Source organism: Narcine bancroftii, chromosome 3 (genome assembly GCF_036971445.1).
Source record: "Narcine bancroftii isolate sNarBan1 chromosome 3, sNarBan1.hap1, whole genome shotgun sequence".
NCBI lineage: Eukaryota > Metazoa > Chordata > Chondrichthyes > Torpediniformes > Narcinidae > Narcine > Narcine bancroftii.
The window spans coordinates 261477825-261491864 of NC_091471.1; the positions used below are offsets into that span (position 1 = coordinate 261477825).

Here is a 14040-nt window from a genome sequence, read left to right on the forward strand (position 1 = left end):
GGCAATCACAAGAATTTAGTGAAATAAAAAGTACAGAAGAAAAAATGAATAGATTAGAGATGGTCATGTCAGATATAGGAAAAAGAGTGGACAAGGTGGAAGAACGAGAAACAGCCATAGAAATGGAAGTAGAGGACTTAAAAAATAAATTAGAAGAATCTAATAAAAAAGTTAAAGAGACACAAGAGCTGTTAGCTCAGAAGATAGATATAATGGAAAATTATAATAGAAGAAATAATATAAAGATAGTGGGCCTTAAGGAAGATGAAGAAGGCAAGAATATGAGAGAATTTATAAAAGATTGGATCCCCAGGGTCCTAGGAAGACCAGAATTACCGGAAGAAATTGAAATAGTAAGGGCACATAGAACATTAGCCCCTAAACCACAACAAAAACCAAGATCCATTTTAGTAAAATTCCTAAGATATACAACAAGAGAAAATATATTGGAGAAAGCAATGAAGAAAATAAGAGAAGACAAAAAGCCACTGGAATACAAAGGTCAAAAAAAAAATTTCTATCCAGATATAAGTTTTGAACTCCTGAAGAAGAGGAAGGAGTTTAATACAGCAAAAGCTATCCTATGGAAAAAAGGATATAAATTTATGCTAAAGTACCCAGCGGTACTTAAAATAGTTATTCCAGGGCAGCAAAACAGACTATTCTCGGATCCGGAGGAAGCACGAAAATTTGCAGAACAACGACAAAACAGACAGAGAAATGAAGACATGTAACGAGAGCAAAAATGACCACAAACTATATGTATGTGTGTATATGGGTGTATATATATATATATATATATATATTATATGTGTGTGTGTGTTTGTATATGGATATATGTGTGTACATGGGTGTATGTGTATTTAAAAGAAAATATATAGAGTATAGATAAGAATTAATAAGGGAAAGTAAGGGAAGAGAGGAAGTAAGGAGGGAATTAAGAGAGTGACCTTTGTTATATATGAAGATTAAAATCTTTTCTGGGGGGGGCTGGGTGGGGAAGAATTACGGTCACTGCAAAATCAGTTGACGCTTGCGAGTGAATTCGCAAATCCAAATGGAGAGGGGAGATGTGGTTGCCTGACAAGGGACAAAGGGCAACTCAGGAAGGGGAGGGGATAATGGGGTTAAAGGATTTTTAGATAGGAGAGTAATGGAAAATTTTATGTTTTAGAAATGTCTTATAATGTGCTTAAAAAAAGAAAACAGAAATGGATAAGAAGAAAAGGTGATGATGAGGAAACGGAAAGGAAAGATAAACAAAGTATAAGATGGCTATGTTGAATTATATGACTTCAAATATTAATGGAATACATAACCAAATCAAAAGGAAGAAACTGTTAAATTTATTGAAAAAAGAAAAAATTGATATAGCATTCATACAAGAGACACACTTAACCGAAGTGGAACACAAGAAATTAAAGAGAGATTGGATAGGACATGTAATAGCAGCATCATATAATTCAAAAGCTAGAGGAGTAGCTATATTAATCAGTAAAAATGTACCAATCAAAATAGAAGAGGAAATAATAGATCCAGCAGGGATATATGTAATGATAAAATGTCAGATATATTCGGAGTTTTGGAATTTACTCAATGTATATTCACCTAATGAAGAAGATCAAAAATTTATGCAAGATATCTTTTTGAAGATAGCAGATACGCAAGGGAACATACTAATAGGAGGGGATTTCAATCTTAATTTGGATTCAAACATGGATAAAACTGGGAAAAAAAATTAACAGAAAGAACAAAGTATCCAAATTTATAATTAAATCGATGCAAGAAATGCAACTTTTGGATATATGGAGGAAACAACACCCAAAGGAAAAGGAATATTCATATTATTCAGGTAGACATAAAACATACTCAAGAATAGACCTATTCCTGTTATCAGCTCACATGCAAGAGAGAGTTAGGAAAACGAATATAAAGCTAGACTATTATCAGACCACTCACCCCTGTTATTGACAATAGAGTTAGAGGACATCCCACCAAGAATGTATAGATGGGGATTAAACTCCATGCTACTTAAAAGGCAGGATTTTAGAGAATTAATTGAACGACAAATTAAAATGTACTTTGAAATAAATACGGAATCAGTGAAAGATAAGTTTATACTATGGGATGCAATGAAAGCGTTCATCAGAGGGCAAATAATAAGTTATGTAACCAAGATGAAGAAGGACTACAACCAGGAAACAGAACAGTTGAAAAGGAAAATAGCAAATATGGAAAAAGAATTAGCAATGAAGGATGACACAACTAAAAGAAGAGAATTGGCAGATAAAAAAATAAAATATGAAACACTACAAACATACAAGGTGGAAAAGAACATAATGAAGACAAAACAAATATTATGAACTAGGAGAAAAAACGCACAAAATTCTAGCGTGGCAGCTTAAGACAGAACAAACTAAGAGAATGGTATTGGCATTAAGGAAAAAAGACAAGCAAATCACATATAATCCAATGGAGATTAATGAAAACTTTAGAGAATTCTATGAACAACTATATCAAACTGAAAATGAAGGGAAAGAAGATAAAATAGATGAATTTTTAACTAAAATTGAACTACCGAAATTACAAACAGAGGAACAAAATAAATTAACAAAACCATTTGAAATAGAAGAAATACAGGAGATAATAAAAAAACTACCGAACAATAAAACACCAGGAGAGGATGGATTCCCAATAGAATTCTATAAAACATTTAAAGATTTATTAATTCCTCCCCTTCTGGAAGTAATCAACCAGATTGATAAAACACAAAGCTTACCAGAGTCATGTAAAACAGCAATAATTACAGTAATACCAAAGACAGGGAAAGATCCACTTATACCAGCATCATATAGACCAATATCTTTACTTAACACAGATTACAAGATAATAGTTAAACTATTAGCAAACAGATTAGCCGACTATGTACCAAAAATAGTAAATCTAGACCAAACTGGATTTATTAAAAAAAGACGCACAACAGACAATATTTGTAAATTTATTAACTTAATTCATGCAGTAGAAGGGAGTAAAGCGCCAACAGTAGCAGTTGCTTTAGACGCAGAGAAGGCCTTTGACAGAGTAGAATGGAATTATTTATTCAAAGTACTACAAAAATTCAGCTTACCAGAGAAATATATTAATTGGATTAAAACATTATATAAGGGGCCATTGGCGAAAGTGACAGTAAACGGATATATATCAAAACAATTTAACTTAAGCAGATCAACAAGGCAGGGATGCCCACTATCTCCTTTATTGTTCGCATTAGCCATAGAACCACTGGCAGAACTGATAAGAACAGAAAATAAAATAAAAGGGATAAAAATAAAAGACAAGGAATATAAAATCAGTCTGTTTGCAGATGACGTTATAATATACTTAGTAGAACCAGAAATATCAATAAAAGAATTACATAGGAAATTGAAGGAATATGGAGAAGTGTCGGGGTACAAGATTAATGCAAATAAAAGCGAAGCAATGCCAATGAATAATGCAGATTTCTCAAAATTTGAGAAAGAATCACCATTCAGATGGCAAACACAAGCAATGCGATATCTAGGTATACAAATAAATAAAAACCTCGGCCATCTATATAAACTCAATTATTATCCACTAATGAATAAATTACAAGACGACTTAGAGCATTGGAAAGATTTACCACTAGCACTTATAGGAAGGATAAACTTTATTAAAATGAACATTTTCCCAAGGATACAATATTTATTTCAGACATTACCAATACGATTAACAGAGAAATTTTTCAAGGATTTAAAGAAAATAATAAGGAAATTTTTATGGAAAGGGGGGAAACCGAGGATAGCACTAGATAAATTAACAGAATAGTACAAACAAGGAGGCTTACAACTACCAAACTTTAAAAATTATTATAGAGCCGCACAATTAAGATACCTATCAGATTTTTATCAAACAAGGGAAATGCCAGATTGGACTAGATTAGAACTAGATAAAATAGGGGAGAAGATACCTGAACATATATAAATGGGATGAAAAAATGGTACTACGTAGAAATTCTCCAGTATTGCATCATCTGCTCAACATTTGGAAGAAGATTCATGTAGAAAGGAATAAAACAAATTACCAACTACCAAAACTAATACTGACGCAAAATCAGCTAATCCCTTTTACAATAGATAACCTTTCCTTTAGAGAATGGGAGAAAAAAGGGATCAAAAGAATAGAGAATTGTTTTTCGGGAAATAAACTATTATCCTTTGAACAATTGAAGGATAAATATAATATAACTGACGATACAAGGCTGGCATACTACCAACTGAAATCCTACTTGAAGGACAAATTGGAAAGGGAGTCACGTGATGGAGTAGTGGCCGGACGGTGAACTCCAGCCCTCTCCAGAAAAGTCGGGAAAAACAAGAGAAAACACAAAGGCACAGAAATACAAGTTAAAGAAAAGTGAGTATAAAGGTGGAAAGAAGATGGAGACAAAAGGAGAAAAATCAAAATCAACGGAAAGAAGAGAGGAAGAGAAGACAACGGAGGAAAAAGGTGAAGGCCTTACCTGTCCGAAGAGGCCCTATGTGGAGAGAGGGCCCCACTACCTCAGGTCGGTAGAAAAAGAACTACAACAATGGCTCACAGAGCCGAGTAAAAGTGCGCAACCGCGCATGCGCGAGGAGTCGCGCATGCGCGATGCGCATGCAAAAAAACACACCGACGGGAGGGGGTACCAGCTGGGGAGTCGATCTCCACAGCCGGCAACGACAGCTGCAGAACACCTGCAGCAAGAAGAGACCACAGAAGACAATGGAAACAAGAAAGAAGAGGAGGAAAGGGCAGCAAAGAAACAACAGATGGTCAACCCAGAGGAAGAAGAAGAGGAAGAGTACAGTGAAATAGATAAAGGGAAAGGCAAGGTAAAGGATATACTTGCTCTTGTTAGAGGATACATGGAGTCATTTAAAGAATGGCAAACACAGGAATTCAATGATTTAAGAAGAAGAATAAACAACACAGAAGAGAAAATAAATAAAATGGATATGACCTTAACAGAAATGGGGAAAAAAATGGACAAGATGGAAGAACGGGCAATAGCAGCAGAAATGGAGGTAGAAGACTTAAAAAAGAAATTGGAGGAATCTAATAAAAAAACTAAAGAGACACAAGAATTACTAGCCCAAAAAATAGATATAATGGAAAATTATAACAGAAGAAATAACATAAAGATAGTGGGCCTTAAGGAAGATGAAGAAGGCAAGAATATGAGGGAGTTTATAAAAGAATGGATCCCTAAGGCCCTAGGATGTCCAGAACTACAGCAAGAAATGGAAATAGAAAGGGCACATAGAGCATTGGCCCCTAAACCACAACCACAACAAAAACCAAGATCTATTGTAGTAAAATTCCTAAGATATACTACAAGAGAAAAGGTACTGGAGAAGACAATGGAAAAAGTAAGAGAGGGCAACAAACCACTGGAGTATAAAGGGCAAAAAATCTTCATTTATCCAGATATAAGCTTTGAACTCCTAAAGAAGAGAAAAGAGTTCAATACAGCAAAAGCGATTTTATGGAAGAAAGGATATAAATTTACACTGAAGCATCCTGCGGTATTGAAAATATTTATTCCAGGACAACAAAACAGACTATTCTCGGATCCAGAAGAAGCACGAAAATTTGCAGAACAATTACAAAAATAGACTGAGGGATGAAGACGGGTAATGAGAGCAAAAATTATCACGATTGATATGTATGTGGGTAAAGACAAAAATAGACTGAGGGATGAAGAAGGGTAAGGAGGGTAAAAATGACCACGATTGATATGTATGCGGGTAAAGAGGTATAAGAGTGAATAGAGACAATGGGCATATGTGAAAGTATCTGTAATTAGAGGAAAACATAGAGAGTATAGACAAGAATTAATAAGAGAAGGTAATGGAATAGAGAGAATAAGGAGGGAATTAAAAGAGTGACCTTTGTGACATATAAAAAGCGAAATCTTTTCTGGGGGGGCTGGGTGGGGGAAAAGAGCGGTCACTGCAAAATCAGTTGACGCTTGCGAGTGGATTCGCAAATCCAAATGGAGAGGGGAGATGTGGTTGTCCGACAAGGGATAAAGGGCAACTCAGGAGGGGAAGGGGAGATTGGGGATAAAGAAGATAGAAATAGGAGAATAAGGAAAATGTTGAATGTTGTAGGAATGTTGTCTGGTAAAGAGTTGAAAATAAGAAAACAGAAATGGAAAAGGAGGAAAGGTAATGATGGAAAAACGGAAAGAGAAGATAAACAAAATATAAAATGGCTACGCTGAACTATATGACTCTAAATATTAATGGAATACATAACCAAATTAAAAGGAAGAAACTACTAAATTTACTGAAAAAGGAAAAAATAGATATAGCATTTGTCCAAGAAACACACTTAACTGAATTGGAGCACAAGAAATTAAAGAGAGATTGGGTAGGACATGTAACAGCAGCATCGTATAATTCAAAAGCAAGAGGAGTGGCTATATTAATTAGCAAAAATGTGCCATTTAAAATAGAAGAGGAAATAATAGATCCAGCAGGGAGATATGTTATGATAAAATGTCAGATATATTCAGAGCTTTGGAATCTACTTAATATATATTCACCTAACGAAGAAGATCAAAAGTTTATGCAAGATATCTTTTTGAAGGTAGCTAATACGCAAGGGAACATACTAATAGGAGGGGATTTCAATCTGAATTTGGATCCAAATATGGATAAAACGGGGAAAAAAATTAACAGGAAGAACAAAGTAACCAAATTTATAATTAAATCAATGCAAGAAATGAAACTTGTGGACATATGGAGGAAACAAAACCCAAAAGAAAAGGAATACTCATACTACTCGACTAGACATAAAACATACTCAAGGATAGACCTATTCCTGTTATCAGCCCACACTCAAGGGAGAGTTAGGAAAACGGAATATAAAGCTAGACTATTATCGGACCACTCACCCCTGTTATTGGCAATAGAGCTAGAGGACATCCCTCCAAGAATGTATAGATGGAGATTAAACCCCATGCTACTTAAAAGACAGGATTTTAGAGAATTTATTGAAAAACAATTAAAAATGTACTTTGAAGTAAATACGGAATCAGTGGAAGATAAGTTTATACTATGGGACGCAATGAAAGCATTCATTAGAGGGCAAATAATAAGTTATGCAACCAAGATGAAGAAGGACTATAACCAGGAAACAGAGCAGTTGGAAAGGGAAATAATAAACATAGAAAAAAAATTAGCAATAAAGGAAGATACAACCAAAAGAAGAGAATTGGCGGATAAAAAAATAAAATATGAAACATTACAAACATATAAGGTGGAGAAGAATATAATGAAGACAAAACAGAAATATTATGAACTAGGTGAAAAAACACACAAAATCTTAGCATGGCAGCTTAAGACAGAGCAAACTAAGAAAATGGTATTGGCAACAAGGAAAAAAGACAAACAAATTACATATAATCCAAAAGAAATTAAGGAAAACTTCAGAGAATTCTATGAACAATTATACCGAACCGAAAACGAAGGGAAAGAAGGGAAAATAGATGAATTTTTGACTAAAATTGAACTACCAAAACTACAAATAGAGGAACAAAATAAATTAACAGAACCATTTGGAACAGTAGAAATACAAGAGATAATAAAAAATTTACCAAATAATAAGACACCAGGAGAGGATGGACTCCCAATAGAATTCTACAAAACATTTAAAGACCTAATAATACCGCCCCTCCTGGATGTAATCAACCAGATTGATGAGACACAAAACTTACCAGATTCATGTAAAACAGCAATAATTACAGTGATACTAAAACAAGGGAAAGATCCACTCTCACCAGCGTCATATAGACCAATATCTCTGCTAAACACAGATTATAAGATAATAGCTAAACTATTAGCGAACAGATTAGCAGAACAGGTACCGAAAATGGTAAATTTAGACCAAACTGGATTTATCAAAAAAAGACGCACAACAGACAATATTTGTAAATTTATTAACTTAATTCATGCAGTAGAAGGAAATAAAGCACCGGCAGTAGCAGTTGCTTTAGACGCAGAAAAGGCCTTCGACAGAGTAGAATGGAATTACTTGTTCAAAGTATTGCAAAAATTCAGTTTACCGGAGAAGTATATTAATTGGATTAAAGCATTATATAAGGGACCGTTAGCGAAAGTGACAGTAAATGGACATGTATCAAAGCAATTTAACTTAAGCAGGTCAACGCGGCAGGGATGCCCACTATCACCATTATTGTTTGCGCTAGCTATAGAACCACTAGCAGAATCGATAAGAAGAGATAATAATATAAAAGGAATAAAAATAAAAGACAGGGAATATAAAATCAGTCTGTTTGCGGATGATGTGATAGTGTACTTAACAGAACCAGAACTATCAATAAAAGAACTATATAAGAAATTGAAGGAATATGGAGAAGTGTCGGGATACAAGATAAACGTAAATAAAAGTGAAGCAATGCCTATGAATAACGCGGATTTCTCAAAATTTAAGGAGGAATCCCCATTCAGATGGCAAACGCAGGCAATAAGATACCTAGGTGTGCAAATAAACAAAAATCTAGGCCAATTATATAAACTCAATTACAATCCACTAATGAAAAAATTACAGGACGATTTAGAGCATTGGAAAGAGCTACCACTAACACTGATAGGAAGGATAAACTGTATTAAAATGAACATTTTTCCAAGGATACTATACTTATTTCAGGCATTGCCAATACAACTGACAGAAAAATTCTTCAAAGAGTTAAAGAAAATAATAAGGAGATTTTTATGGAGAGGGGGGAAACCGAGGATAGCACTAGATAAATTAACAGAATGGTATAAACAAGGAGGCTTACAATTGCCAAACTTCAAAAATTATTATAGAGCCGCACAATTAAGGTACCTATCAGATTTTTATCAAACAAGGGAAAAACCAGACTGGACGAGACTAGAATTAGATAAAATAGGGGAAAAGATACCTGAACACATATTATATAAATGGGACGAAAAATTGGTACAACATAGAACTTCTCCAGTATTACACCATCTCCTCAATATATGGAAGAAGATTCATGTAGAAAGAAATAAAATAAATTACCAAATACCAAAACTAATATTGACGCAAAATAAGCTACTCCCTTTTACAATAGACAACCTTGCCTTTAGAAAATGGGAAAAAAAAGGGATTAAAAGAATAGAAAATTGTTTTTCAGGAAGTAGATTCTTATCCTTTGAACAAATGAGAGATAAGTACAATATAACTGGAGATACAGCGCTGGCATATTACCAACTGAGATCCTACTTGAAAGATAAATTAGGAAACAACTTGAGTTTACCAGAGGGAAGTAACCTTGAATATGTGATTACAGATACAATGTTAATCAAAAGATTTATAAAAAATATGTATATTAAACTGCAAGAAAAGGAGAATGAGGAAACAAATGGTAAAACTAAACAAAAATGGGAACAAGATTTAAATATAAAGATAAAAAAGGAAACATGGGAGAAATTATGTTCTGGAACGATGAGAAATACAATAAATACGAGGCTGCGTATGATACAATATAATTGGTTACACAGACTATACATTACACCGCAAAAGTTAAATAAATGGGACCCAACAGTATCTGATAGATGTTTTCGATGTAAAAAAGAAAGGGGAACAACAATTCATGCAATCTGGACATGTGAGAGAGTAGAAAAATTTTGGGATGATCTCAATCAGATATTAAATAAAATAACAGAAAACAATATACCAAAGAATCCAGAGATCTTTCTCCTAAGTAACATAAAAAATAAAGAATTTGGAATTGACTTGGAAGATGCACAAAAAAGATTTGTTAAGATAGCTCTAGCAGTAGCAAAAAAATGTATTATGTCAACCTGGAAATTGGAAGATAATTTGAAAATACAACAATGGTATATAGAAATGAATAAATGTATTCCATTAGAAAAAATAACATATAGTTTAAGAAATAATATTGAAATATTCGAACAAGTATGGGAGCCTTACATTAAATACAATAGCGAAAACCTACCGGGAACAAACATTACCTAAGTTGATGGAAGGAGAAGAAAAGAAAAGAATGGACTCAGTAGAATTTCTGGTGTATTTCTGTTGAATGACAACATTGTCTAACTGAATTAATGCAACCTAGATTGTATACCTAAAATGGATGAGAGGGGGGGGGGGGTGGGGGGGTGGCTTGGGAGGAGGGAGGGGGGAGGGAGAAAAAGTCACTGTAAATGTGTGGAAAAGAAAAAGTGTATATCATGGCTATTGTGATTTATGGTGTGAAAAATAAAAAATTTAAAAAAAAAAATAAAAAAAAATATAAAAAAAAAGGACAAATTGGAAAACAGTTTGAGGTTACCAGAAGGAAGTAATTTTGAATATGTGATTACAGATACAATGATAATCAAAAAATTTGTAACAAACATGTATATTAAACTACAAGAAAAGGAGAATGAGGAAACAAATGGTAAAACCAAACAAAAATGGGAACAAGATCTGAGCATAAAGATAAAGAATGAAAAATGGGGGAAACTATGTTCCGGAACCATGAGAAATACAATAAACACAAGGTTACGTATGATACAATATAACTGGATACACAGGTTATACATTACACCTCAAAAGTTAAATAAATGGAACCCAACAGTATCAGATAGATGTTTTCGCTGTAAAAAGGAAACGGGAACAACAGTTCATGCAATCTGGACATGTGAGAAAGTGAAAAAATTTTGGGAAGATCTAAACCAGATACTAAATAAAATCACAAAAAGCAATATACCAAAAAACCCAGAGATCTTCCTCCTAAGTAATATAAAAAACAAATAATTTGGACTTGATTTGGATGGAGCACAAAAAAGATTTGTTATTATAGCCCTAGCTATAGCAAAAAAATGTATTATGTCAACCTGGAAATTAGAAGATAATTTGAGAATACAACAATGGTATATAGAAATGAATAAATGTATTCCATTAGAAAAAGTAACATACAATTTAAGAAATAACATTACAATATTTGAATAAATATGGGAGCCATACATGAAACACAATAGAGAAAACCTACCGTGGACATCTACCACCTAAAATGACAGAAGGGGAAGATAATGAAAAGAACTGACTCAGTAGAATTTCTTGTTTATTTTTATTGAGTGACAACATTATTTAATGGGTTTAATGTATCTTAGATTCTGAGATACATTCTAAGTGGGAGGGGAGGTGAGGGAGGGAGGGAGGGGAGGTGGGAAGGGGAGGGAGAAAACGACACTGTATATATTTGAAAAGGAAAATGTATGTATCTTGATCAATATGGTTTATAGTGTGAAAAATAAAAAAATTTAAAAAAAAGAGATATTAAACTGTGGCATCAGTTCAACTTTTCAGGGTTGATGGCCAATATTTTGTTGAAGAATGTGATTGGTTCTCCCTAATGACACACGGCTGTTACTTTTCCCTCAACATCATTAAAGCAGAATATTTGGTTATTATCAGGTGGTTGTCCTTGAGATGCTGCTGTGTGTATTGGCTGCCTTACATCCATTAAAATGGCAAACATACTCCAAAATCTCCCTCACTACTTTAAACATCTCAGTCATGCCTGGGGTTGTGATCAGAGTCATTGAGTCATGAACAGGCCCTTTGGCCATACTTGTCCATGCTGATCAAGGTGGCATTCTGGGCTAATCCCATTTAGTCCAAATCCTTCTAACCCCTTCCTGTTCCAGGAGCCGTTTGAACATTGGAATTGTACTATAGCTTCCGCTGGAGATATAAAAAGGGCCATAAACAGTGGTGGGTGTATCAGTAGCCTCAGAACACAAACAGCAAAAGAGTGGAGATAAAGGAACTTTTGTTTTTAAAAAGACACAGTGAGTTGTCTGAAAGAGTCGATTTCACGTAAATTTTCCCCCTCAAACCCAGTTCCCTCCTCAGTTAAACCATCCCCTCTTCCAACTTTGCCGCATAACTTGTAAAATCTCTGAGCCCGACACTCACCCTGACAGTCATGAGATCGTCCTGTAGTTCTTTCTTCCCTTTGCTCTGTCGCTGTAGTATCCCAGGTGAAGGTGAGCTGAACCCAGGCAAGACCAGTTCTTGCCCTGCTGGGGTGATCACACATCCTCCAAACCCAGCCTGACCTTGCTGGTAGCGCTTCAGATCTGGTGAAATGTCTTCCAGATTGAGGATCGTCTGCTTCATGGCTGTGTAGCCTTGCCTCAGTCTTGCAACATCTCCTCTCAGCTGGGCAATGCTGCTGTCGACTTTTGGTTCCCCTGAGATCATGAAAATAGCCGAAGGTCATTTTGTTCCTCATGCAATTCCTGTCATTCAATACATTCAGTATAGATGTTTGCCTCAATGTCACTCCCTTGCATTAATCTCATATTCCTTGATTCACCTTCTTTCCAAAAATCTATCCATCTGCAGCTCTACAGGTTCCCTTTCTTCTTAGTGAAGATATGTTTGATTTTAATTTCCACCCTTCTGAGAGCTCCACCTTTTGCCAAGAATGAGCTCTTCCTTATCCACTATTGTTCTGCCTTCAGTTTCAGGCTATGAACTTTTCACTGTTCTCTTCCTACTGATGCTCTCTTTCCCAATCTTTTGATCAGTTCCCAACAATCAAATGTTGATTGCAATTTTTGGCTGCATTAAACACAATCAGTGGGTGCTCAAGGCAAGAAGGGTTCCCAAAGGGCCTAAGGCTTCCTGATTGTGTCGGTGCTTTGGAACTGGAGCCTGGGTGGCCAATGGACTGAACAGGAAACTGTGCCAGCTGCAGAGGCTGTGGGAGGGGCTGGAGGCAAATCCACGCTTCCTCAGTCACTCTGAAGGGACTTCTTTTGCTTCTCTCTCTCGTACTGTAAGGGGGGGGGGGGGGCAACACTAATCGTAATTCTTTGCCTTATGGCAAGCAAAAGACAATTTTGTGCAATTACATGTTCTGTACTATTACATGACAATAAAGGAATCTTGAATCTTAAATTGCAAATTGTGGTTCAGACAAACCAGAGTTTGAGATATGCATACAGGACTGAGTGATCGGAGAGCTGTGATACAGGCTTGAACAATGCTTTCTAGGCATAGTTAATTTCATTATTCATACAAGTACTATATCCAGCGACTGTTTCACCTGCATCTGGATGTCTTTCTATGGTTTGAGCCTTGACCAGAAGTTTTCCATAAGCCTCAATGCAGTCCTCACTGCAATGAACAAATACATGAAGAGACATTTCTAGAGAAATAGTATTTAACTAAAGTAATTAAACACATTAAAATCTGAAACACTTGGCCTTGATTAACTAATATCCTGTTAGCCCATATTTAGAAATAGCATGCACAATTCTGCTCTTCACACAATGAGCATTTTAAAAAAACCTATTTGCTGCTGGAAAATGTAAATAAAGCAACTGCAAATTAAGATTCCCCTTTTTAAAAAAAAGAATTTTTTTTATCCCAGTTCTGAGAAAGAATCTCTGGCCAAAAATGTACATTTTGCTTCTCTTTCCACAGATGCTGCCCGAGTGCTGAATGTTTCCCGTGCTTTTTTAAAACATTTTTTAGATTTAAAGCATCTGCAATGTTTTTATTATTGTTTACTGGCCTCCAGATACCTTGTCTGGATCATATTTGAATTAGTGAGCATAGTTCTGCTCTTCAGACATCTTGGCTATTCTGACTTTTATGTTGCAGGGGAGGATAAGGAAAGCAAATAGAGAGGTGAACAAATATTTATCAGGAAAGTCTGATCAAGACAGGGTAGTTCTCTTGAAAAGCAGAGATGAATCTGTGAGGAAACTGATTGGGTCAAATAAAAGTGAATAGCAAAAACATGACGGGATGGAAATCTAAAGTAAACAAAAACTGCTGGAACTACTCAGCTGGTCAGGCTGCATCTATGGAAAGGGAATCCAAGTTATCGTTTCAGGTCAAAGATCTGAAGAGGGCATTTGTTCGGACAAAGGGTCTTCATCTTGAATTGTTAGCTCTGTTTCTCTTCCTGCACATAGAGCT

General features: G+C 35.2%; 1 protein-coding gene across 5 annotated transcripts in view; it reads right to left on the reverse strand.

Annotated features, from left to right (window-relative positions):
- Nucleotides 1-14040, reverse strand: part of LOC138758631 (colorectal mutant cancer protein-like) — a 37498-nt gene that overhangs the window by 11207 nt on the left and 12251 nt on the right. For all 5 annotated transcript variants that reach the window (XM_069927875.1, XM_069927876.1, XM_069927877.1 and 2 more), the window contains exons 9-10: nucleotides 13160-13230; nucleotides 12022-12299 (exon numbers count right to left, since the gene is read on the reverse strand). In XM_069927875.1, coding sequence (XP_069783976.1) covers nucleotides 12022-12299; nucleotides 13160-13230 — 349 coding nt within the window. The remainder of the gene's footprint in view (nucleotides 1-12021; nucleotides 12300-13159; nucleotides 13231-14040) is intronic.